This window comes from Muscardinus avellanarius (genome assembly GCF_963383645.1).
Source record: "Muscardinus avellanarius genome assembly, chromosome: 2".
In the NCBI taxonomy this organism is placed as follows: Eukaryota; Metazoa; Chordata; class Mammalia; order Rodentia; family Gliridae; genus Muscardinus; species Muscardinus avellanarius.
In genome coordinates, this window is record NC_137787.1 from 3,190,263 (window position 1) to 3,218,198 (window position 27,936).

The 27,936-nt window shown below is 37.6% G+C and overlaps 1 protein-coding gene across 1 annotated transcript; it reads right to left on the reverse strand.

Annotated features, from left to right (window-relative positions):
• Positions 1-26,891, reverse strand: RBM44 (RNA binding motif protein 44; the record flags this gene model as incomplete). Its single annotated transcript, XM_080688758.1, has 9 exons — positions 1-121; positions 583-728; positions 2,354-2,642; positions 5,023-5,096; positions 5,240-5,319; positions 8,186-8,314; positions 8,799-8,913; positions 12,457-12,533; positions 26,837-26,891. The coding sequence occupies 9 exons, from the start codon at positions 26,889-26,891 to the stop codon at positions 1-3; spliced, it is 1,086 nt and encodes a 361-aa protein (XP_080544884.1).
• Positions 26,892-27,936: the final 1,045 nt, after the last annotated feature.

The window sequence follows — 27,936 nt, forward strand, 5'->3', positions numbered from 1 at the left end:
CTAACTGGAAGAGTTTTTCAGAACAGATGAAGTCATTTCCACAATTGTACTAATAGACAAGCCATTCAGAAAACCTTTATGATTTATTCTCACTTCTTGAAGGGCATCTATAATATGGTCTCTATGCAAAAAAAAGAAAAATATACATGAGCATTTCCCTTTCCAAAGTGACATATTCTGAGTGTGGATAACGTATTAAAATAAACGACATGTTTGAGCATGGTGTTAGTACACGTCTAAAATTCCAGTACTTGGGAAGCTGAGACAGGGGATTGTAGGTTTGAGAACTCAGTAACTAGTAAGACTCTCAGTAACCTACTAAGATCCTGTTTCAAAACAAAAAAAGGCCTCAGGGTGTATCTTGGAGGTAGAATGCTTCTAGATTCAATTCCCAGTATCCTTCATCCCCCACACACCCAAAAATCCCAAACAAATTATATTTTAATATAATAGTTATATTAAAATATAATATTTAAAGAATATATTCAATAATATATAATATATAATATTATATTTAATATATAATATTTATTAATAACATAATAATAAAAAGTTTAAAGTAATTAAAATTTTAGTTATTACCTGCTGACTTCTGGATGCAGTTCAGCCAGTCTTTTCATGATCTTGGTAAAGCTACGAAGGTTCAATGTATTTGGAGGGATAAATTGAATAGGTGTCTCGAGTAATAATGGAGCCGATTCAATCTGCTTACAATTCTTCTTGACACTCTAAATGAATATATACAATGAATAAATGTTGAAAATAAAAAAAGAGGAATAAGAACTGGCTGGAAAGATGGGACAGCTTAGATTAGTTTATTTATTTAATTTTTTAATTTTTTATTGGTGCACTGTATTCATATATCATAATGGGATAAAAACTTGTGTAGACATACATGCACACATCTCCCAGTTAGCCCCTACCCAATCCCCACACCATCCCTCCTTCCCATGCTTTGCTTAGTGGTTGACATTTAATATTACAGCAATTTATTAAAAATTAACAATGATACTTATAGTTTAAAAATGATGGTAAGAGAGGCTTCCCTAGCCACATATTATAGGGTTTTTTTTGGTGTTGGGAATTGAACCCAGGGGCATTCTATCTCTGAGCTACATCCCCAACCCTATTTTTTGTTTTTAGTTGAAAAAGGGTCTTACTAAGTTGTGAAGAAGCTCACTAAGTTGCTGAGGCCAGCCACGGACCTGAGGTCCTCCTGTCTCAGCCTCCCCAATACTAGGATTACAAGCGTGCGCCACCAGGCCCGGCCCCTGTGCACACATTCTAAGATGGCTTATTCCTACCCACAGCCCACAGGGCCCTCTTTACACTTCCGTCCCCTCTGCCAACCCAATGGCTCACTACCCAGCCGACGACACCAGAGTACTGTCTCCTGAACTGATAACACTGAGACCACAGGCTGAGCCATGCGACTTCCTGCCTAAAGAGAGGAACTGCAACAGTGGAGCAAACGGACCAGTCAAATAATTACATGTGCGCCACCACGCCTGACTATCGAGGGGATTTTAAAATGATGGGGCTGTTTTATTTTGGTTGTGGTGGTAGATACTTGCCTATAGTATTTATCTAAAGTCATAAACACCAAAAACTGTAACAATCTGTGGAATTCTGTGTAAACGGTAACAACCTGTGGAATGCAGATGGGACTCAGGCATTCTGGGGAGCAGTAGAGATGAAAGGGAGAACAAGGCAAACACCATTGCTTTCTACATAGCATTAAAGACCTCAATGAAGGAAAGATAAAGGCATATGAAAATAAATAAGCTGGTTTAGTCATTTTCAAGAAGGCACTGGGTACGCACTTGTAATCCCAGTACTTAGGAGGCGGAGACAGGAGGATTACAAATTCAAGGCCAGCCTGGGCAACTTAGAGAGGTCTTGCCTCAAAATAAAAACAATTTAAAAATGGGATGGGGTGTAACTCAGTGGTAGAATGCCCTGTGTTCAGTCCCTAGTTACCCTCGACCCATACACAAAGAGAGGAGATAAGATTATATGTGGAAAAAATGATCAAAGTGTAGTCATGTATAGACTAGCACTGTTTAGGAATAAAGGGACAAAAAGCCTGCAAAAGACTGACAAAGCACAGCTAAGGAGAACGAGTTTTTCTCTGGCGAGGTCTACAAAGACCTAGGACATCTAGGACTCCACTCCCCACCCAAAAGCAACTGGAGCTTCACTCTTCAGGTCAGGGTGAATTCAGGCTAAAAACAATTTAAACGGGCGCTCTCGTCCCTACGTCAGTTTTTCCGTCCTGCTCCAGTATCAGCAAAGGCACTTTAGGAGAATGGTGTGCACAAGACCACTGGTGGAATCAATCACAAGCACTGACCTTCTGGTCCAGAGAGGAGGACTCACTGTCCTGCTCAGACTCCAGCTGCCTTGGCCTCGTTCTGGGCAGTCTAGAAGCACAGGAGGCGGCCTTCATGTCTTTGTTGGTGGTTTTCTCCCAATCATTTGAGTTAACTTTGCTTCCATCTTTGGAGGACAGTGCTGCTGCATACTCTCCAGGAGTTTGAGCGAGTCGCACGGTTACTGACTTCCCGCTCACTTCCACCCCGTTCATCTCTTTAGCAGCCATCTTCGCATCGCTGTTTTTTCTAAAAGCAAGAGACGCACACCTGAAATATAAAGTAGACCAAAGGTCCTTTGTCATGACTTTAAGGTACCTCAAACGTAATTTTCTGACTACTGAGATATGTCTTTCACTAATAACTGTTCATAAAAATAAAAGGATAGCATACCATACTTACCTGGAATAAGAATATTCAGAGTAATTAAATATGAAACAAGTTGAATATGAAAAATAAAAGATAGTAATCATTTTTATGAATTATTTCCTAGTAATTTTATAGTAAAATTTCATGTTTTAAATAAGCAAAACCGCTGGGCGTGGTGGCACATGCTTGTAATCCCCGCGCTTGGAAGGCAAAGATAGGAGGATCACGCAGGTTCGAAGCCAGCCCTGCTGGCTTAAGGGACCCTGTTTTCAAATAAAATATATATTAAAAAAACAGGTCTGGAAGTGTAGCCCAGAGGTAGAAGGGTTCCACCCCTAGTACCACCCCCACCCAAAAAAGCAAAATTGATAGATAATAAAATTGCACAGATTTGTGGTCTAAGGACCATTGGTCATCCACACTAAACAATTAAATTAATTCCTATATATAAGCTCAAACTTCAGATGGCTAAAAGGCTTAAATGTTTACGGCAAAATTTAAAAACATGTAGAATAGATAAGAGAATATCTTTCTAACTTTGAGTGTGGCATGGCGGCACACACCCGTAGTCCCAGTATCTGGAAGGCTGAGACAGGAGGACCGCGGGCTCAAGGAGAGCCTCGGTGACCAGCCAGACTTCCAACCACCTGACAAGGCCCTGTTTCAAAACAATAACCAGCACTGGTGCTGAGGTTCAGAGGGAGAATGCCACTGGGTTCAGTCACTAGTACCACAAAAGAGAAGAAAACGTTAGGAAATAGAATCAGATTTTGATCACATAATTGAAAGTTGTCAGAGCAAGAGCGCTAGTGAAAGGATATATACCAAATCTGAAGAGTGGATGACTTGAATAACAGGACTAAGGATAAAATTTTATCCCCTCCTTCTATTTTTGTACTTAACTATATTTACAAAGAATGATACTTTCAGTTAGAAAGCACACACACCATAACATTTTATGTGGGCATAGAGAACACCCTATGTCACTTTCAGGAAGAGAATGAGCTAAGTAAGATCAGACAGTCTCTAGCCAAGAGCTGCACATTTTCTGTCACATATGGAAGCTAGAGAGAAAACAGAAAACAAAAGGGACTAGTTGAGTAAGAAGAGACTCCCGCGTAAGTAGCAGGAGATTCCTGGAGGGGGACGGGGCGGGGCGGGGGGTGGTGGTGAAGGAGGCTTGCTGAAGGACACGGTGAACATAAGGCTGTGTCGTAACATGAAGTTACCGGTGCTAATCTCAGCAGCACGTGCAGGCGGGCGGGGGCTCTGAAGGAAGACGCTCCAGTGCTGTGCTCCTGTGTGTCTATATCACCTGCAATCTATTTGGGATGTGTAATTACAGTGCGCCAGTAAAAGTACATCAGAAAAAAAAACACCTACTTTTTTTTCTTAAAGATTCAAACAAGATACCACAGAAAGCACATCAAGTAATGCTTCTGGGATGAGAATATTACTTTAACATAATAAAATATATCATATGAATGAGGTTAAATTTTAAAAAAGCATGTTTTAAAATGACTCCATTGAAGACAAATAAACACCTTTGTTTAAACAAATTTTAACTCCAACAAATAAAATCATTTCTTAATTGATAAATGTTTTTATATCTGAAATAGCTATTTTCTTCTTTTGTTTATGGTACTGGGTAGTGAGCCAAGGGGTGTTCTACTACTGAGTTACATTCTCAGTCCTTTTTATTTATTTATTTAATTATGAAATAGGGTTGCACTAAGTTTCCACACACTGGCCTGGCACGTGTGATCCTCCTGTCTTGGCCTCACAAATACTGGAATTATAGGCACACGCCCTCAGAAAAGCTACTCTTTACTGATACAAAGCACATTCAGTAAGTCACTGCCACTGTTTTTCGATACCTCTCAATGATCTGCAATGTTAGAGAACACGTATCTATAAGAGTGACCATATGTAGGTGATGTGGTTATCTGTGCCCCCAAAATATAAAAACATCCGCTCAAAGAAACAAAGATCAGAAACAATAAAGTTAAAAACTGTCTTCTGAGCACCTGCTCTGTCCCCGGCTTTATTCCTAGTTCTTTAGTTTTTCACATATTTGACTCAAGCTTCGCAGCAATGATGTTAAAGTGCTATCAGTTTCACTTTACAGAGGCGAGGTACGAAAACATGAAGTGACTTGCCTAGCTCACTCACTCACTGGTGGGGCTACACATTTTGCCATTTATTTCTAGAGTTCGTTCTCTTAAACAAATGCACTCTGCTTCCCCATAAAATGATATGTAACAAGATAAATAAAACACACCTGTAATTGGTAGAAGAATCATCAATTGAAATTTCAGAAACTTGGTATTTCTGGAAATGAGACCGTAAATCAGACTAAAATGGGAGAAATAAAATTTGATGAGAGGTAGAAAAAACAAGTGATTATAGAAATAATTAAAAATAATAATCATAGTAATTATGTGAACAATTATGATATAAATTTGAAAATGAAGCCCTAAAGAGAAATCCTGGCATACCTCAGATACTGAAGGGCAGAGACCACCAACATGTATCAAAAAACATTTATCTCTTCGTAAGGGTTCAACATTCCTCATTTCTGTTTATAGGAAGACATAATATACAACAGAAATTGCCATTGATATTTTTAGTAAAAATATGAACATTGGTAAGTATTTCAAATTTTATCCAATACAAAGCTTATTTTGATGTTATTGCAAATATCAGCCCTAGACAGAAGACGAGATCCTGGAGAGTAGTTTTATGATTTCTGAGCCTTAATTATCTTACCTAAAAAAAATAAAGAGGTTGAGCTGAGCATGGTGGCGCACACCTATAATCCTAGTACTTTGGAGGCTGAGACAGGAGGATTGCAGGTTTATGGCTAGCCTCAGCAATTTAGTGAGGCCCTCTGCAACTTAATCAGACACTGTTACAAAATAAAAAGTAACAAATAGAACTGGGAGTGTAGCTCAGAGATAAAACCCTCCCTCTCTGGGTTTAATCTCCACTAACACACACACACACACACACACACCCCAAGATAGATTAAATGATACCAAGTCTCTTAGAGTTCAAAAATGTACTTTTATTAATGACTTTTTTGTGGTACTAGGGGTGGGACCCAGGGGCTTTCTACCTCCGGGCTCTACTCCCAGACCTATTTTATATTTTATTTGGAAACAGGGTCTCACTAGGTTGCTGAGAGCCTCACTAAGTAGCTGAGGCTGGCTTCGAACCTGTGCGATCCTCCTGTCTCAGCCTCCCAAGCATGGGGATTATAAGCGTGCGCCACTACACCCAGCTTACTAATGACTTTAAGTTACACTATAACTACAAAAAAAAAATCATTTATCTGATTTAAACAAGTCCCTCTAGAACACAGGATGTGCATGGGATCTTAACTCCCTAGCGTTAATGCTGGTACCACTAGTGCTGACAGCTCTCTTTACACACACTCTTTTGCTGGGGAACAGCACACCAAGAACACCTGCAAACTCCCAGTGGCAGGTACATGGCTTGTGATGATGCTGAAGGACACATAAGAGAGGGGAAGCATGTAAGTTGAATTAGCATGGTTTTGAAAGTCATAAACTAAGATTATAGATCTTTTTCTTGTTTGATAAAAATATTAAGAATTCTTAAAGCCGGGCGTAGTGGCACACTCTTGTAATCCCAGTACTTGGGAGGCCGAGACAGGAGGAGTGCAGGTTTGTGGCCAGCCTCAGCTACTTAGTGAGGCCTTCCACAATTTAATGAGAACCTGGTTCAAAATAAAGAATAAAAAATAGGGATGAGGGTATAGCTTGGAGGTAGAGAGCTCCTGGGTTCAACCTAAAAAGTACTAAAAAAAAAAAAATAGAATTCTTAGACTGCATTTTCATGGTCTCCACTATGAAAAAAATATGTCTGAAATAAAATATGGACTGAATTGAGGTTCAAATAACTATCAAATCCTATACCTGGTACCAAGGGGGTACACAGATATGTGCTGAATGAATTCTTAAGAGTAGCTTTTATTATGTTCTGTATTTTTATATAGTAAAGGGAGATTTCAAGTTATAGTTGTCATTAAAGAATAATACCAGCAGGAAGGGTAGCTCAGCACCTGCTGTGCTTTCTGTGCTTCACGTACATACTCACCTCAGAGTCCTCACAACCACCGTCGAGGTAGCTGTGTTATTTCCATTTTATGGATGAGGATACCGAGGCCGTGGCACCTCCAATCTAGTAAGTGCTGGTGGTTTGAGATTCAAGCAAAAGTGCCTATCTCTAGGTAAGAACACCTAACCTTCTTCACTAACTTACTTCATTTAATTTGTCAATTTATTTGGATACTAATGTATCCTAACAAGAAAACAGTGAAATTCATTGTAATTTAGATTTTATATTTTAGATGGAAGTGAGGAGGAAGAGTTACTATAGTTCAGTAAAAAGAGCAGTGCATAAGAATCAGAAGACATGGATTCTACCAATCACCGCACCATTCAACTAGTCCAGTAAAAAAATTTACCAAAATATATTTATTGTGCACTGAATACTGTCCCTGGCACTGGAGACAGGTGGCGAGCAAAGCAAACACTTCTGATCTCACAGGGATAGTTCATGAGTGTGGGAAGGCACATTGATATACCAAGTAATCCAGACATAGAGCATGTGGGAAGTGATCATGAGAAAAATAATGCAAGGGAAAACATGAAAACATGGTTACAATAAGCTAGATGACACATGCCATTCAAATTGTATTGTCATAAACATAGGCATGAATACCTAATAAAAGTGATCACTATAATTTTCAAAGTGGTTGTTACTGGTTGGGGGAACTTCAAGTAACTTTTCTTATATTTTCATATTTTATTTAAAAATTTAATAAGCATTATAACTACAAGCAGAAAAAAACAATAAAAACCAGTCATTACTGATATTAAAGAATAAAAAACAGAAGTAGGTAGAAAAAATAAAGGAATGTAGCATAAATATCATAAAAAATAGCAGTAGGCAATAATCACAGGATCTAGAGAAAATCCTATTATAAGCAATTAAGGACTAGCTAAAGACAAAACATTCTCTAAATAGATGAAATTGCTAATGCAAGTAAAAGCAAATGATTTTCGAGTCTACACTAATCTGATAGACTAGACGCCTGACAGAAATTGGGAGGTGGTGTGGTTTTGACGTTGACCTTGAATAGGAGGAATAGAATGCTACAGGCATCTACCTGGTAGCAAAATCCTAGATTTAAGCTGAAAGCACTTCTCTGAAAGAGATATAAAGATTTAATACTGATTTGCTCTTTAAAAAAGTGACCTCCTCCTGGCCAGTTTTCTCATTTTTTAAAATTTATAAAGAAAAGTTACAAACAGGAACAAATTAATACTAAGAAGCCAGCTTCCCAGAACACAGAAGCAAGTAAGCTGTATTTTCAAATAGCTAGGTTAGAACTCAGTACATGCTTAAGAGCGTACCTAGGGTAAACCTGGGGTTCCATCTGTCGTGTTCTGTTTGACTTTCTTGCATCCCCAACAAGTCACCTCCTGTGAGGTTCTCTTTAGCATCAAACCAGTCTTCACTCATTTCATGGTACTCTCTGCACTCTAAGATACAGAACACAGTGACCTGTGAATCATAGTGTTTAACCCTCTGAAAAGGTACCTAAGTACACAAATGAGTCAATATGATGACAACTCCCAGTTTTATGTATAAACCTAAAGACAAAAAACAGGACAGCCAAACGTAAAGATACTGAGAAGGGACTTTTCAGCATTCCTGAATAATAGGTTCTTTTCAGTCTGAGTAATCTGCTTCCTGGATTTCCTTTAATGCTGATTCCCAGGTTAATAAAAGCTTTACTTTTTTATTTTTAAGTTGTCTTTCATTGAAGACATTTTTTACACAACAGAATAAGTTTTGTCTTTAAAGGGATTATATAGTGCTGCAACTCTTTATTTCATTAAAATTAAATTAATGATCCTTTTGAAATGATCACAATCTTTTAGAGGAAAAAGATAATAAATATTAAGGATATTTTAGTCATTATTATCTTTTGTGGAAACTTAAATAATACATTTTTATACTGACCTTTATCATCAAGTTTCAGCTGACTAAAGTCTATATTTATATCACCATTTCTAAAACCATCTTTTTTGGGTGATGTATCTTGTTTAGGATGACTATTGTCAGATAACAAAGACATCTGAGGATTAAGATAGTACAAATGAAATAATAAATAAGAATGAACATTTACTGTATTATTACTATACGACAGGAATTCTTGATTGGCATTATTTAGCCCTCCCATTAATGAAGGTTATGAGAATAAAGTAATTACCGACTTTTCAGGGGAGAAAACTGAATCTAAATTGTTTATGTTACATAGTAAATAAGAATTAGAATTTCAATCTAGTCTGTGTATAGTGGCTAAAACTACTGTTATTTGGCAAAGTGTAAAAACACAGAAGTGTTAGATGATTTTTAGACCTCTATACATATATTTATCATATTTATATACATAATATAGTATACATACTTATGTATATCTTTTTCTGTGATACTGGGAATTAAATCCATATGCATTCTACCTCTAAACTATAGCCCCAAGCCCTGTTTTTTTTGTTTCTTTGTTTTGAAACAGGGTCTCTCTAGGTTGCTGAGGCTTGTCTTGAACGCCTTATCCCTTATCTTAGTCTCCCAAGTACTGGGATTACGGGCATGCACCACCACGCCTAGCTATCTATATCTTTTATTTGTGGGAAGTAAAATTTCTTTTCCATATTCAATTCATTGTTCATTGTTCCTTAAACTTATTTAAAATAGAAAGTAAGTAACTAACAAAGTTAATGCATGGCTATAGTAAATTGTGAAGATGGTACACTGGACAGCTGAAATTTAGAAATGTTATACTATACTAGCTTTTACAATAATTGCTTAATTTAATGAGAAGGTATTAAAACTTAACTTCAATTGAAGTAGATAGTTTTATATTCAAAACTAAGATTATAAAACTTATGTTACATTTGCATCTCATACATTTATTTACCTATTTTTTTTTCGGTGCTGGCAATTGAACCTAGGGCCTTCCTTATACGTGCTAGGCAAGTGCTGTACCACTGAACCACATCTCTAGCCTTAAATCTTGTATTTTAAAAAGTAATTTATTCTCTCCAAATAAGCAGATTTTATAGTTGCTATAATTATAATGGCTAAATCCCTTTCAGAACAACATATATCATTAATTGGGGAAAATGTTTAAGCAAACTAAGAAATTTGAGTACATGAAATTTTTTTGTTCTTTTTTTGTGGTACTGGGATCAAACTCACAGACATTTTACCTCCAAGCTACACCCCAACCCTATTTTATCTTTTTATTTTGAAACCAGGTCTCACTATGTTGATGAGTCTCACTACTTGTTGAGGCTGTCCTCGAACCTATGATCTCCTGTCTCAGTCTCCCAAGTACTTGAATTGCAGGTGTGTACCACCATGCCCATATTTCAATCTGTTAATTCTTTGTGGATAGTTGAGATTTCTTTTTAAAAGAATTGAATAAAAAGCCGGGCACGGTGGTGCATGCTTGTAGTTCCAGCACTTGGGAGGCTGAGACAGGATTGCACAGGTTTGAAGCCAGACTCAGCTACTGAGTGGGGCTCTCAGCAACTTAATGAGAGTATAAAATAAAGTATAAAATAGGTCTGGGAGTATAGCCTGGAGGTAGAATATCAATTATGGTAGTTAATTATTATTCTTTTTTACTCTCAAAAGTCCCGGGTTTAAAGTTCCACCCCTAAAAGAGTTGAATAATTGGATCATTTGCTAAATTAATTTACTTTTAATCATTTTTCTTGGTAGGAAGAAACATATCTTAATCAAGTATTTACCTTTTGGCTTTGGAATTCATTTGGGGGGATTATTAAGACTACTTCTACTCCAGAGTCTTATAGTATAGCTTAGTGATAAAGTGCTTGCCTACCATCAGCAAGGCCCTGGGCCCTGGGTTTAATACCACCAAAATACACAAAATGAAATTACTCAAATAATGAAACCTTAGAGTTAAAACTATGTCAGAAAAACAGAAATGAATTTCAATTTTTCTACCCCACTGGGCCCTCATTTGATAATTAAATATAACTCATGCTTCTATAGCATTTCACTATTTTCTGAGTGTTCTTACATCAATTAAATCATATTTCTTAGCTGGGTGTGGTGGCACACGCTTGTAATCCCCGCGCTTGGGAGGCTGAGACAGGAGGATTGCGCAGGTTCGAAGCCAGCCTCAGCTACTTAGTGAGACCCTGCTTCCAAATAAAATATAAAAAAGGTCTGGGAGTATAGCCCAGAGGTAGAAAGCCCCTGGGTTCCACCCTCAGTACCACAAAAAAAATCATATTTCTTATTGTCATATGATAAGAATTTCCTTAGGGGAACAAGAGAGATTAAGAAAATTTAAGACAGATTGCATAAAGGAGAAATTAAGATTTGCCTTGTCTAAGAAGGATGAAGAGGCCGGGCGTGGTGGCGCACGCTTGTAATCCCCGCACTTGGGAGGCCGAGACAGGAGGATCGCGCAGGTTCGAAGCCAGCCGCACTGGCTTAAGAGACCCTGTTTCCAAAAATATAAAATAGGTCTGGGAGTGTAGCCCGGAGGTAGAAGGGCTTCCAGGAAGCCCAGTACCACCAAAAAAAAAAAAAAAAAAGGATGAAGAATTACTTTATTCTACCTCACGAGATAAAGGTACAACATGCTTGCTTTAATTTTACTGGCTCAGCATCATGGTGGAAACACATCATGGTTTGCCTGGAACAATCTAAATTTTTTTTGGTGGTACTTGGGATGGAACCCAGGGGCATTCTACTTCTGAGCTACACCCCTAGCCCTACTTTTTATTCTTTATTTTGAAACAGGGTCTCACTGAGTTGCAAACGCCTCACTAAGTAGCTGAAGCTGGCCACGAACTGCGATCCTCCTGTCTCAGCCCCTCAAATGCTGGGATTATAAGTATGCACCACCATGCCTGGCTACAGTCTAAATTTATATCAATTATTGTGGTTAATTATTATTCTTTTTCACTCTTAAAAGTCCCAGGTTTAGAGTAGGTGTTGTGGCAATGCCTGTAATAGCAACTACTTGGAGGGTGAGGTAGGAAGATCGAAAATTCTAAGTCAGTTCAGGTGACTGTCCTGTCTCAAGATAAAATAAAAAAGGCTGGAGATGTAGTTGAGTGGTACAGTGGTAGAGTATCTGCAAAGACCTGTGTTTGATGTCCAGTATTACATTAATGTCCCAAGTTTAGCTGGGTGTGGTGATGCACACTTGTAATCCCAGCATTTGGGAGGCTGAGACAGGAGGATCGTGATATGCAGAAAGCCTCAGCTACTTAGTGAAGCCCTTCAGAATTCAGTGAGGCCTTGTTTTAAAATAAAGAATAAAAAATAGGGCTGGGGGTGTACCTCGGAGGTAAAATGCTCCTGGGTTCCATCCCCAGCACTGCAAACAAACAAACAAAAAGGTCCCAAATTTAATGATAAATTATAAGACATCCTATAGTGTTAACATTTGTGTGATTAAGACTAATCCCAAATACACCATTGTGTTCTTTCTGATCAGTTATATGCCTCAAATGGTAGTACATAAAGTAAGCAAAATGAATGAAAAGAAGGATGTGAGGGTTACTGAAAGTTATAGTTTACTTAGGCCATAGAATTAAAATATGTCTACTGATGAACTTTAAAATGATCTCACTTCAGAGAGTGTCTTTTTTAGGTTTGGAGAAATGTCAACATCAGGTGCACTTTGATTATCCTGTTCAGAATCTGCTCCTGTAAAACTAAATAGATAAACATTTCATTAAAAATTTGTATCAATGTTCTAAATAGGGCCTAAATCAGAAAATTTAAAATCAACTTCACTAAGTGGCTTTAAGATCAAATAAATACTATATTAGATGAAGTTATCACTTACTCAAATGGTTCTTCTTTTATCAGCTAGAAATAGAAATAGGAAAAAGAAAAGAAAAATCTTCATTTAAAATGTTTTGTCTAAATAAAAGAAATCTTTTATTCTTGAAACACACATACATGCAACACATATATGTACATACCCTAGAAACAAAAGTAGAGAAAGTAGATAATAATTTTGATTCTACTGACAGTGGTGGCAGTTCTTCCAATAGTATGCCCTTGTGTATTTTTTCTTTCAAATTCATATATCTAACTTTTAAGTCTCCCAAAACATATAGTAGTGATGATCCTAACTCCTTAGCAGAATTACTTAGAAAATTCCTATTCAAAGTAAACAAAACAAAATTATTTAGGTTGAAGTCTTCCATATAACACTAATATTAAACTACATACTTAGTTCTAAATCTACCAGAGCTTTAAATTTGAGCTTTTGAGTAAAAAGAGAATGAGCAAAGCAGATGTGCTCTTCTAGGGGCAGCACAAAAACGATGGACAGATGAGCCAAACAATGTGGTGGCTTCATGTCTTATTTGGACTTCATAAAAAAACATCAAGCTGGGCATCATAGCACATGCTTATACTCCCAGGACTTGGGAAGCTAAGGCAAGAGGACCACAAATTTGAGGCCAGCCGCAGCAACTTAGTGAGATTCTGTTTCAAAATAAAAAAGGTCTGGGGTGTAGTTTGGAGGTAGAATGATCCTGGGTTCAACATCTCAGTACCAAAAAAAAAAAAAAAAAAGAAAAAAGAAAAAAGAAAACATAAAATCTATCTTTTCACTGGATTCATCATTCCAATCATGTACAATTACAATTTACTCCTCATTTTGCCCTTCGAAAATAGAAACTGAGAAAATTTTCTAGAATAAACTTGAAGCTAGTGGTACATTTCTAAAATACAGATTTAAAATGAATAAAGAGAGCTGGGTATGGTGGTATATGCTTGTAATCCCAGCATTTGGAAGGCTGAAATAGGAGGATCGTGGTTCATAGACAGCCTCAGCTACTTAGTGAGGCCTTTGCAACTCACTGAGACCCTGTTTCAAAATAAAAAATAAAATACAAAATAGGGCCATTGGGGGGTAGCTAGGATGTAGAATGCCCCTGGGTTTACCTCAGTACTACAAAAAAAAAAAAAAAAAAAGAAACACCTAGTTAAGCCTTTTCTGTTTTCCATGACAAGTTTGTAAATATCACAGCAATGATGACAGCACATCTGATAGTGAACATTTAGAAGGTGCATTTCTGCTTTCATGGCTCTCTGCATTATATTCTGACAGCACTCTGATGGCACATTCTTCTCCATCTCTTTAGAAAGTTGAGATGCCCTTTAAAATAAAACATAAGATTTGGTAAGATTTCAGACATTTTTCTGTAATAATGACATGTCTTTAGAAACAGACTTTAAACTTCTTACATTTCCCTGTCAAGTTTAATTTTTACTACAGACAGAGATGTTACAGGAATACATGAAAGCTTTAGAAAATACAGCAAAAGTCAAAGATATATATGTCCAAGAGTTAAGGAAGTAGACAATTTGCAGATTCATACTTTCTTTAACAAAAAAGATATTACAACATAAAGAAATGATTTCACTTATCCATAATCAATAGTTTGTTTCCAAACTAAATCAAGGTTTCACCAAGATTTTTTAGTTATAAGCATTTTGGATTGAAATTGTTCTCAAACTTAGTACTTTGCTAAAAACAAGACATAATTTACATTATGATAATCAACATGAGCAAATATTTTGTTGTAATATTAGACTAGAAAGTCCTGACTCATTTTCTTGAATTAGTAGTTTTTTTGTTTTTGGTGGTACTGGGGTTCCCGGAAGCCCTTCTACCTCCGGGCTACACGCCCAGACCTATTTTGTAATTTTTTAAATTTGGAAACAGGGTCTCTTAAGCCAGTGAGGTTGGCTTCGAACCTGTGTGATCCTCCTGACTCCGCCTCCCAAGTGCGGGGGTTACAAGTGTGCACCACCACGCACAGCAAATTAGTGGTTTTTATAGAGGTATTCCTTTGCTACCAGTTACCACTTTCAGTTTTACTAGAAATTAACTCTATTTTATAGAGCTGAGAAACCAGATTAAACTCATTAGAGGAACAGAGAATGAAGGAAGAAAAAATAAGGAGTTCAGAGCATGGTAATTAATTTGGTTTCTTAGAGACTTTGTTTCTCTCTAATTTCACTTCCCAGTTCTCCACTGTGTTTTGAATCAAAAGTAAGAAATATCTGAGGAGGAAGAAAATGGCAACTGTGGGACTTAGTCCAGGGTGGAGAGTGCATTAGCCCAGGGCTAGAAGGCAAAGAGCCCAGGGCCAGAGAGTGCAGAGCACTGTGCCTCCACAGAACTCATTTACAGTGACACCCGCCACCCTGACACTGGAACTCAAAGCGGTCAGAGGCGAAATAAGGGCGCAAACATTCATACAGTGAATCCAAAAGCTGACAATACGTTACAAAGCAAATGAGAGATAATGGAACACACTCCAGAATCTACTACAGTGAACAGATATTATATGGGCCCTATATATGTAAATAAGCAGTATTGCCTTTTTTTGGTTATTTTTTTCCCTTTGATTTAATCTTATAATTGAACTCACACAAAAAAGAAAGATGCCAAGACAACAGAAACACAAACCCAAGAATTCTAAAAATATGAGAACAAGGAACAGTGAGTAAATAAGGGAAATCACAAATAATGACCTACAAGAAATGCAAGAAGGAGAATTCTGAAACCTGATTCTCAATATGATGAAAAGCCTCACAGTAAGTGTACAGAAAATAAAGAAGAAATTGAGACATTAAGAAAAAATCAGAAAGAGGCCTGGAATGAAAGAATCAATAATGAAATGAAGACAGCAATAGAAAGAAATTCGGGTAGATTAGATGAAATAGAAAAGAGAATATCACTGTTAGAAGACAGTTCATTCAAAACAGAAAGCACAGTCAACTGTATACAGAGGACATTACAACAACAGAACCTAAACACCCAACAAATATGGGACAATAGGAAATGTCCTAACTTACAGATAAAAGGCACTGAAGAAGGGACAGAGGCACAGACCAAGGGTATCCGTAATCTCTTCAGAAAAATAATTTAGGAGAATTTTCCAAACATGGAAAGAGACTTGGACATCCACGCACAGGAGACATAGAAAACACCATTAAGACAAGATCAAAGAAGGACCTCCCCATGCCATTTACTAATCAAAATGACCAACATAAAGTCCAAGGAAAGAATCTTAACATCAGTGAGAACAAAAGAATGAGTGACACTCAGGGGCAAAACAATAAAAGTCATTCCAGACTTTACAACTCAAATCATGAATTCCAGGAGGGACTGGTATGATATAATCGAGACCCTGGAAGAAAACAACCTCCAACCCAAACTGCTATATCCAGCAAGGTTATTATTCAAAATTGATATAGAAATCAAAGTGTTTCAAGATAAGTAGAACTGCAAAAAATTCATGAGTAATAAGCCAGCACTAGAGAAAATACTTAAAGAAATAAATCATAAAAAAAGAAGCGAATTTCAGAATCAAAGAAGAGAAGAGTTCAGTCAGCGAGGCAACTAAACCAAAAGCAAATCACATATACCAAACAGAATATAGAACACAAAATGACGGGAAACAAAAACCATATCTCAATAATAACAATGAACGTCAAAGGACTTAACTTGCCAATTAAAAGACACAGACTGAAGGTGGATTAAAAAACAAAATCCAAATATATGCTGCTTGCAAGAAACTCATTCTACAGCCAAAGATATTCATAGGCTAAAAGTCAAAGAATGTAAAAGATAAATCATGCTAATGGAGAACAAAATTGAGCAGGGGTATCAACACTGATATCCAACAAAATAGACTTTAAGCTAAAATACCTCAGTAAAGAAAAAGCAGGGCAACTTCCTTTTATTAAAGGCAACATTCAGCAAGAAGATATAACGATAGTAAATATTTATGCCCCAAATGTGGATTAACATTTGTGGGTTTGTAAAGCAAACCATTCAGGACATCAGAATTCAAAAGACTCAAATACAATAATATTGGGAGTCTTCAACATACCACTCATGCCACTAGATCAATCTTCAAGGCAAAAGATGAGTGAAGACTCTTCCTAACTAAAAAAAAAACAAAAAAAAAACTATAAACCAAATGAACCTAATAAATATATACAGAATATTTCAACCAGGAACAGCAGAATACACATTCTTCTTAGCTGCCCATGGAACCTTCTCCTTCTCCACAATAGATCACATCCTGGGCCACAAGGAAAGCACCAGCAAATTCAAAAGATGTAATAAAATTCCCTGAATGTTTTCAGATACCAGTGGAATGAAAGTAGAAATCAACAACAGGAAGACAAAAAAAAAAACCTATTTAAATACATGGAGATTGAATGATACACTATTGATTGAATAGTGGGTAAGATCAGAAATAAGGGGAGAAATAAAAAATCCTGGAATTAAATGAAAATAGAGACACAACATACCAAAATCTAAGAGGACAGTTTATAGCACTGAGTGCCCACATAAGAACAGAGTTGTCAAGTAAACAACCTAAAGACACATCTCAAGGACCTAAAAAACAACAGTCTAACCCCAAAGCCAGCATAAGGCAGGAAATAATTAAAATCAGAGCAGAAATAAATGAAACAGAGAATAAAAAATAATACAAAGGGTCAACAAAACAAAAAGCTGGTTCTTGGAAAAGATTAATAAGAATGGACATACCAGTCCTGCTTATTCCCGATCTCCACTGCCTTACAACCAGTGTTCTAAAAATGCCAGAAAATACCAAAACTAGAATAACAACATGATAAGTACAAGGCATCGAGGAAGAAAAGGTTAGAAGACTGATCAGCGAGCAGAAAAGAAACCCGCCCACCTCGCAGCCGTGGTAGCAAAGGAAACTATCAAGAACCTCAACTGAGAGCCAAGAGAATGGGAGATTTTTTTTTTGCCAACTATTCCAGTACTCCGATAGAGGACTAATATCTAGAATATAGAGAGAACTTAATAAACTCAGCAATAAGAAAACAAAGAACCCATTCAGAAAATGGGCAAGTGAACTAAATAGATTTTTAGGAAAGAAGAAATTCAAATGGACAATAAATCCATGAAAAATGCTCAATATCATTAGCAATCAGAGAGATGCAAATCAAAACTACCCTGAGGTTTCACCTAACTCCAACTAGAATGGCAATCATTCAAAACACAAACAACAAGAGATGCTGGCGAGGATGTGGAGAAGTGGGAACTCTAAGACATTGTTGGTGGGATTGCAAATTAGTGCAACCACTTTGGAAAACAGTATGGAGAATCCTCAGAAGAATGGGAACAAATCTACCATTTGATCCAGCAATACCACTTCTGGGTATCTACCCCAAAGAAAGTAAACCAAGCTACCAAACTAATGCATGTGTATCTATGTTCATAGCTGCACAATTCACCATAGCCAAACTATGGAACCAGCCAAGATGTCCATCAACAAATGAATGGATTACAAAACTATGGGATATGAACACAATGGTGTTTTACTCAGCCATAAAGAAAAACACAAATACGTAATTTATAGGGATATGAATGGAACTGGAGGAAATTATGCCAAGTGAGATTAGTCAGTCACAAAAAATAAGAAATCAGATGTTCTCCCTAATATGCAGAAGCTAGGGAGAAGATGGGATATAGGAGGATGAAGAAGGAGATACTATAGATGAACAAATAAGATGACCTACTGATGGGAGGGGGGGAAGAGAGAAATACTCTAATGCATATGATGTACTTTAAAATACATACCAATGTCAATTACTAAGCCAAACATGAGAAGGGAGGGCGAGGGATGGGCAGGAATTGGCTAAGTGCTGATTGGGTGATGTGTGCATGTATGCCTCCACCATCTTGTACCCCATTAAGATGTATGCATACAATGCACCAATAAAAATTTTTAAAAAAGAAAAAATTAATAAGATTGACAAACCCCTGGCCAACCAATCCAAAAGAAAATCAACTCAAATCATTAAAATCAGAAATGAAAAAGGAGACATCACCACAGACAGCGGAGAAACTCAAAGGATTATCAGAAACTATTTTGAAAATGTATACTCCAACAGACTGGAAAAAATGGAAGAAATTGATAGATTTCTAAGCACATATAACCTACCTACATTGAACCAAGAGGATATAGGAAGCCTAAACCAACCAATAGCAAGCAAAGAAATAGAAACAGCAATAAAAATTATGCCATCAGAGAAAAGCCCAGGACCAGATGAGTTTTCCAGCTGAATTCTACAAAACTTTTCAGAAAAGAACTAATCCCAGTACTTCACGACTTGTTCTGGGAAACTGAAAGAGATGGAATTCTTCCAAACGCCTCTACAACGCCAGTACCACATTAATACTAAAATCAAATAAAGATCCCGCAAGAAAACTACAGACCAATATCTTTGATGATGAAAATAGATGCAAAGATTATAAACAAAATGCTAGCTATACGTATTCAAAACTATATCAAGAGAATTGTACACCACAACCAAGTTGGTTTCATCCAGAAAAGCAAGGCTGGTTCAACATGCAAATCAGTATACATCTTATTCAACATGTAAACAGAACTGAGAACAAACCCACATGGTCATTCAACAGATGCTGAAAAAGCATTTGACAAAACCCAACACCCATTCATGTTAAAAAATACTGCAGAAAATTGGAAGAGAAGGAATGTATGTTGACATCATTAAGGCAATACACAATAAATCCAAACCCAACATCATACTGAATGGAAAAAAAAACTGCAAGAATTCCCTCTAAAATCAGGAACAAAACAAGGATGTCCATTATCACCACTCCTTTTCAATACAGTCCTTGAGACTCTTGCCACAGCAGTAAGACAAAATAAGGATATTAAAGAATTCAAATAGGAAAAGAGGAATTAAAGTTATCCTTGTTTGTATATGATATGATCCTATATCTAGAAGACCCCTGAGAGCTCAACCAAAAGACTATTGGAACTGATTAACCAATTAAGCAAAGTGGTGGGATACAAAATCAACCTAAAGAAATCAGTTGCTTTTCTATATGCCAACAATGAATCTATGAAGAAATAAAATAATTTCATTCACAATAACCTCAAAACCAATAAAATACCTAGGAATAAACCTAACCTAACCAAAGATGCAAAATACCTCTACAATAAAAACTATAAAACATTAAGGGAAGAAACTGAAGAAGACTTTGCAAGATGGAAAGATCTCCTTTGCTCATGGATAGGCAGAATAAATATCATCAAAATGGCCATTCTGCCAAAGGTGATCTACAGATTGAATGCAATTCCTACTAAAATACCAACAACATTCTTCATAGAGCTAGAAAAATCAGTCATGAATTTTAAATGGAGAAAGAAAAGACCCAGAATAGCCAAAGCATTTCTCAGCAATAGGAACCATGCAGGAGGCATCACAATCCTTGACTTCAAATTATAATACAGACCAACAGTAGTTAAAACAGTATGACATTGGTACAATAACAGGCACACAGACCAATGGAACAGAATAGAAGATACAGAAACAAACCCACACACTTAGAGTCAATTGATATTTGACAAAGGAGCCAAATTCATACACTGGAGAAAAGACAGTCTTTTCAGCAAATGGTGCTGAGAGAACTGGCTATCCATTTGTAGAAAGATGGAACTAAATCTTTACCTCTCACCATGTTCAGGAGTCAACTTGAGATGGTTCAAAGACCTAGAAATCAGACCAGAGACTGTGAAGCCATTAGAGGAGGGCATAGGCTCAACACTACAACATACAGGCACATGTAGTAACTTCCTTAAGACCTCCAGAGCTCAGGAAATTAAAACAAGAATTAACAGGTGGGATGGCAGCAAACTAAAATGTTTCTGTTGATCAAAGGAAACCAAAAATCTAAAGAGAAAGACTAAAGAATGGGAGAAGATCTTTACCAGCTACCACTCTGATAGAGGGCTAATATCCAGAATATACAAAAGCTCAAAAGGCTCTACACTAGCAAAACAAATAACCCAATTAAAAAATGGGCAACAGCCAGGCGTTGTGGCACATGCTTGTAATCCCTGAGCTTGGGAGGTGGAGACAAGAGGATTGCGCTCGTTCGAAAGCAACTTTGCTGGCTTAAGAGACCCTGTTTCCAAAAAAGGCAACATAATTGAATAGACACTTCACAAAAAAAAGAGATTCAAATGGCCAATAGATACATGAAAAGATGTTCAACATCATTAGGCATCAGGGAGGTGCAAATCAAAACGACGACGAGATTCCATCTAACCCCAATCAAAATAGCATGCATAAAGAGGTCAAATAACAATAAATGATTGTGAGGATGCAGGGAAATAGGAACTCTTTTACATTGTGGGTGGAAATGCAAACTAGTTCAGCCTCTATGGAGATCAGTGTGAAGATTCCTTAGAAAATTGGGAATGGGGCCGGGCATGGTGGCACACGCTTGGGAGGCTGAGACAGGAGGATTGCGCAGGTTCGAAGCCAGCCTCAGCTACTTAGTGAGGCTCTCAGCAACTTAGTGAGACCCTGTTTCCAAATAAAATATAAAACGGGTCTGGGAGTATAGCCCAGAGGTAGAAAGCCTCTGGGTTCCACCCTCAGTACCACCAAAAAAAAAAAAAAAAAAAGAAAATTGGGAATGGATCTACCATGTGATCCGGCCATACCACTTCTGGGTATCTTTCCAAAGGGGTTGAAATCAGAGAACTACAGTCACATATGCATACTCATCTTTATAGCAGCACAATTCGCAATAGCCAAAATATGGGATCAACTTTGGTCTCTATCAACAGATGAATGAATTGTAAAATTATGGGAAATACACACAATGGAATTCTACTCAGTAATAAATAAAATCATGCCATTCATAAGAAGACGAGAAGACCTGGAGAACATTATGTTGAGATCAGCCAAGCACAGAAAAAGGGACATATATTTTCTCTAATATGCTCAAGATAGGGAGTATTAGAGATACCAAAGAGACTCCAGATAATGGAAGGAAAACCTCAGCAAACCCAAAAAGGAAGGATAGGGGAGAAAGAAGGCTGAGGTTAATGAATAGAAAAGCTATATTCCCATATGTGTACACAGGTGAATATGACATTGTTAACCTAAACACTCAGTATTGGGAGCGAGGGCAAAGGGAAGCTGGGGGTAGGAAGGGCACCAAGTACTGTGTGAGTTTATGTCACTGTCAACATGATCCACAGTATGTGAGACTATAGTGAGTCAATAAAATTTTAAAAAGTAAGAACTATCTGATGAGTTAAAATTAAGGTTGCCGGGCATGGTGGTGCATGCTTGTAATACCCGCGCTTGAGAGGCAAAGACAGGAGGACCACGCAGGTTCGAAGCCAGCCTTGTTGGCTTAAGAGACCCTGTTTCCAAATAGAAATATAAAATAGGTCTGGGAGTGTAGCCTGGAGGTAGAAGGCCCCTGGGTTCCACCCCCAGTGCCATCAAAATAAATAAATAAAAATAAATAAATAAAATTAAGGTTAAAATATTTCAGTAAATGTTGCCATTTACTTCTTCAATTTTTCCCACAGTTGTTATTTTGTTTTGGCCTATAGGGGAACTTAAAAAATGGAAATTAAAGCTGGATGTGGTGGCACATGCTTGTAATCCCAGTACTTGGGAGGCTGAGACAGGGGAATCAAAGGTTTTGGATGAGCCTCAGCAGCTTAGTGAGGCCCTCAGCGACTTAGTGAGACTCTGTTTCAAAATAAAGAATAAAAAACAGGGCTAGGTGTATAGCTCGGGGATTGAATGCCCCTGGGTTCAATCCCAAGTTCCACAAAAAAAAAAAAAAGAAAGAAAGAAAAAGAAAATTTAAATCTGTATGGATTTGGTTTCAGTAAGTAAAAATGCCATGAGTTTTCAACAAAAGTATTAAGACTACAATCTCAATAATTAAAGAACTTTAAGCCGGGCATGGTGGCGCACGCTTGTAATCCCAGCATTTGGGAGGCTGAGACCAGAGGATCATGGTTTGCAGACAGCCTCAGCTACTTAGTGAGGCCCTCTGCAACTTAGTGGGACCCTGTTTCAAAATAAAAAATAAAAAATAGGGTAGGGGGTATAGCTTGGAGGTCAAATGCCCCTGGGTTCCATCCCCAAAACCCGCAAAAAAAAAAAAAAAAAAAAAAAAAAAAAATTAAAGAACTTTAACATTTGTATTTTTTCATTATTTGTTTGCTAGAAGGCAAATGGCTGAGGCAGATAATTTCTTAATGTTTCTTTTAGTTGTAATTCTATATGGTTAAATATGCTACCCAGAAAGCAAATACTATTTTGAGTTTTTCCCCACATACATCTGCAAACTTACATATATGACTTACCTCTCAGGATGTTTCTTTAAGTCTGTGGTATCATACATTTTTACTGATTCCAGGGAATCCTAAAAAATACAATTTAAAAGTAAGTTACAAACATATGAAAACAGCTCATGTTATATCTGGTGTCCCAAACTGGAAAAATATAAAACTAAACTTTTTTTTTTTTTTTTTTTTTTGGTGGTACTGGGGTTCCCGGAAGCCCTTCTACCTCCGGGCTACACTCCCAGACCTATTTTTACATTTTCATTTTTGGAAACAGGGTCTCCTAAGCCAGCGCGCGCGGCTGGCTTCGAACCTGCGCGATCCTCCTGTCTCCGCCTCCCAAGCGCGGAAATTACAAGCGTGCGCCACCACGCCCGGCGTAAAACTAAACTTCTAAAGGCCAGCAGCTGCCACCAGAGGGTAGAGCTAGGGGCAATCTATCCACCCTGTCTTTCCCCTTGCATCTCCTCACAAGGACCTCAATACAGTGAGTCGCAAACATTTACATTACTATGCAATCTAGAGAATAAAATTGTTGCTATCGATCCTATTGCTTTTACCTTATTTGTGACACTGTCGGTGGAGAGAGCTCTTCCCGACCCTTTTGGTATAGCCATGTGCACATCTACACAGTCTTGACTGCATGACCAATCGGTATTACAAGCCACACTTCTTTGTTTCTCACTTTGCCATTCACCGGGTCGCTTTTTATTCATCATCGTTATCTCTGTGTTGCTTGATGTAGATACTACAGAAGATCTTGTGCTTGTTGCCCTGCTGGTTGTAAAACAAGCCCTAAAATCTGCACTCACATCAACTGTCTGATTAACTGTGACTGTACAACTTGCTGCATCTGAAAAGGATTTAGGACATGTTCCTTTCACATCATGAGGGCATGTTTTATTTGAAGTATTGCTATTAACTTTTAGGAATCTACTGTTTTCTGCTACCTGATTATCTCTAACGGTAATCCTTGGCAGTGTAACAGAGAAACCCAAGGCTGGGTCAGGGGAGCTTTGTAGGTTTTTATAATGTGAACAGCCACAGGCAGAAATGACTGAGTCATCAAAAATAGAATTCCAGGAAGTCTGACTATCATTACAGCACTGGGGTGGTGTCTCCGGAGCTCTGTCTTGGGGTAATGTGCTGGGATTTTCCTGGTGATATAATACTTTATTCTCAACAATTGTATTTCCATAAAAATCTTTGTTTTCAGTTATTTGAGTTTTCATCTCTTCTGTACAGATTTTAGTTTTTAGTGCTTTTTGAGGATTTAAAATACCACTCTTAGATTGAGAGTCTTGGTTCCCAAGAAAACTGTCTCTTTGTACAATGTCACCAGATACTGTGTGGTACATTAAACTAGTCTCTTGCTCTTTACATTTTTCATGCTTTGATTCATGATTTTCTTTTAATTTGACAGAATTCTGAAATTTAGAGAACTGAGGTGAATATTCTTGTGCAAAAACATTAAGTGAATCCAAAGAGATAATAGAACTACTCTCTAAGTTAGGCTGATTATCTTCTGGACTGCTAACACATTTAACTTCATAGCCTGAATTTCTTAATTCAACAGTTCCGAGGTTAGATGTGCTCAGTGTCTCTGCCTCGCCGAGACGTAACTGACTGCTTGTGTTTTCTTGCTCTTCCGCGCTGTGGTATTCCTGCTGTGAATCTTCATCTAGATCATACTTTTGCACATCTTCGGCAGCTTCTTGATAGTCATCATCTGAAATCTTATAAATTCTTTCCAAGCCAATAGTCTTATTACCTTCATGTAATAAGACTTCTCTTTTTTGCATTTCAGGATCTAATTCTGAATTTAAATGAACAAGATTTTCATTATTTAGTTTTGACTCTGAGTAATGTATAGAGTATGTTTTATTCAAAAAGGCATAGTCAATACTGTCTTCAAACTCACTTGACTGAGAGTGAGTATTATCTATCTTAGTATCTTGACTTGCTGAAAAAGATGGCTCCCATAAGTTTACTTTGTCAATATTGTTGATTTCTTTGTCATTAGATCTTTGTTCTAGTGCCAAGGAATCCCACTCATCACCAGGAAAAGTTGATTTGACTTTATTACCATCTTTGAAAGATAATAAGTTTTCTTTCTTAGAATTAGAAGATTTATCTGATTAAGAAAAGAAAGAATAAAATGTTAAAAGCAACATTACAGCATCTGAACACTAGAAAAGACGTCTAATTTTTAGCAGTCTTTCCCTAGACTTCCAGCATTTAATATATGAATAGAAAGTATACTATTTGTTCCTTTAAAATTCATTACTGATATCTTTATTTTTGTAACATAAGCGTATCACTTTAAATGATCTCCTTGGCCTTCTCACATGCTGTCAAAGTAGATTATACTCTTAGTGTTATCTTTTTTTTTTTTTTTTTTTTTGGTGGGTCTGGGATAGAATCCAGGGGCATTGGACCTCCAAGCTACACCCCCTTCCCTATTTTTTATTCTTTATTTTGAAACAGGATATCACTAAGTTTCAGAGGGGCTCACTAAGTAGCCAAGGCTGTCTGTGAACCATGATCCTCTGATCTCAGCCTTCTGAATGCTGGGATTACAAGCATGGGCCACCACCACTCCTGACTTACTCTTAGTATTATCAACATAAGTCTGGAAATTAATTTCTTTCTTTGTCTAAACATTCATTTTCAATCTTTCATATATGCCTTATTGTTTGTTTTTGGTACTGGAGATTAAACACAGAGACATTCTACCCCAAGTTACACCCCAGTCTGATTTTATTTCTTATTTGGAAACAGGGTCTCACTAGGTTGCTGAGACCCTCACTAGTAGCTGAGGCTGCCTTCAAACCTGTGATCCTCTTGTCTAGCTGGATAACAAGTGTGCTCCATCATACCTGGTTTCTTATATGCTTTAAATGTGTCTCATGAACAATATAGGATGAGATCTTTTAGTCTAGTATTAATGCCCTATATATTCATAAGAGACTCACTTGTCCTGGCCCAACCTGTAGTAGCTCCTTTCTCAGCAGGACACAAGAAACAAATGAATTAGTAAAACATACAGTATGTCAGATGGTGAAGATGCGAGGAGAAAGCTAAAGGACGTGAGGTTAAGGACATACAGACTCACTAGGTACGTATCCATGTGTGTAAGCAGAGGGGTGGCAGCTAGGTACAGTAGTCAAGGAACACTTCTCTGTGCTCCTTCCTTTATGTTTAATCGTTTCACGTTTAAGGCTCTTGTTATTTTTCTTTTCTACCACTATATCAATAGAGTCACTTTCAGATTAGTGGGAAAACAAAACACGCACAGCTCACTGGGCAGAAGTCAAGCTGCCTCCTGTCACGTTATTCTGAAGCAACTCTACTTGTCAGCAATTTCCTCACTGAAGGGACCTTCTCTTTCCACTCTTCTTTCCTTCCCTAAGAGCTTTCACTGAGATTTCCAATACCCACCAAAAACGACCTGAGGGAATCTGCTAAGTTAAAAACACACTGAAGCCAGGCATGGTGTAATCTCAGTACTCGGGAGGCTGAGATAGGAGGATCCTAGTCTCAGAGGCAGCCTCCGCAACTCAGCAAGGTTAAAGAGACTTTGTTTCCAAACAAAAAATAAAAAGGGCTTGGGGTGTAGCTCAGAGGTAGAATGCCTCTGGGTTCAATCCCAAGTACAACAACAACAAAAATCATCTGAATCCTACCATCATACTGAGAAGAAAGCTTAACAAGCAGTAACAACGAAGGGAAAGCTATCTGGCATAATTACATTTGGCACTCCTCCTCATTCAAAAAAGAACTGGTCGGGACCCTCACCTTCTAGATAGTTTTCTCCATTGCTGAAGTATCCTTTACCAGAAGCTGTCTCCATCAGTGCAGTAACCTGTATCATTCAAGAGTGTATTCTAGAAGAGGTAAAAACAATAATAAAAAATTATTAAAATCCAAGAAGAATTTTTTTTTTTGCAGGTCTGGTGATGGAACCCAGGGGCATCCTACCTCCAAGCTACACCCCCTGCCCTATTTTTTTACTCTTTATTTTGAAACCGGGTCTCACTGAGTTGCAGAGGGCCTAAGTAGCTGAGGCTGTCTGCGAACCGCGATCCTCCTGTCTCAGCCTCCCGAATGCTGGGATTACAAGCGTGCGCCTCCACGCCTGGCTGAAGAAGAATTTTATAAAGTAGCAGTTGTATTCAAAGACTAGTGTTAGAGGGCCAATAAACAATAAAACTAGTGGAATATTTGGGTAAGTTTTTAAAAAGCATTGACACATAAAAACCAGGAAAGATATATTATTTTCAAATTTCCAAGGAACATGAAAATAATGACGTTATGTTATCAAAAAAGTCACACAAAAAAAGTAGTTTTAGGCTGGGTGTGGTGGCGCACGCTTGTAATCCCCACGCTTGGGAGGCGGAGACAGGAGGATCGCGCAGGTTCGAAGCCAGCCGCGCGCGCTGGCTTAAGAGACCCAGTTTCTAAATAAAGATATAAAAATAGGTCTGGGAGTGTAGCCCGGAGGTAGAAGGGCTTCCAGGAACCCCAGTACCACCAAAAAAAAAATAGTTTTAAAGATTAATCTATCCCATCTACATAAAAATGCCTCCAAAAATAAATTGTATACTTATTAAAAGCCAATGACATGGTCTATCCAAACTATAGACTATCTTCCAGCAATAAAAAATACATAACAGATACTGATTCATGAATTAAATCTCAAAAACATTATGCTAAGTAAAAATAGTCAGACAAAAGAAATCACATATGTGATTTTATTTAAATGTTCCCCAAAGAGCATTTTGTGGTACTTGGAGTGGAACCCAGAGGCTTTCTACCTCCAGACTATACTCCCAGACCGATTTTTATATTTTATTTGGAGACAGGGTCTCACTAAGTTGCCGAGAACCTCACTAAAT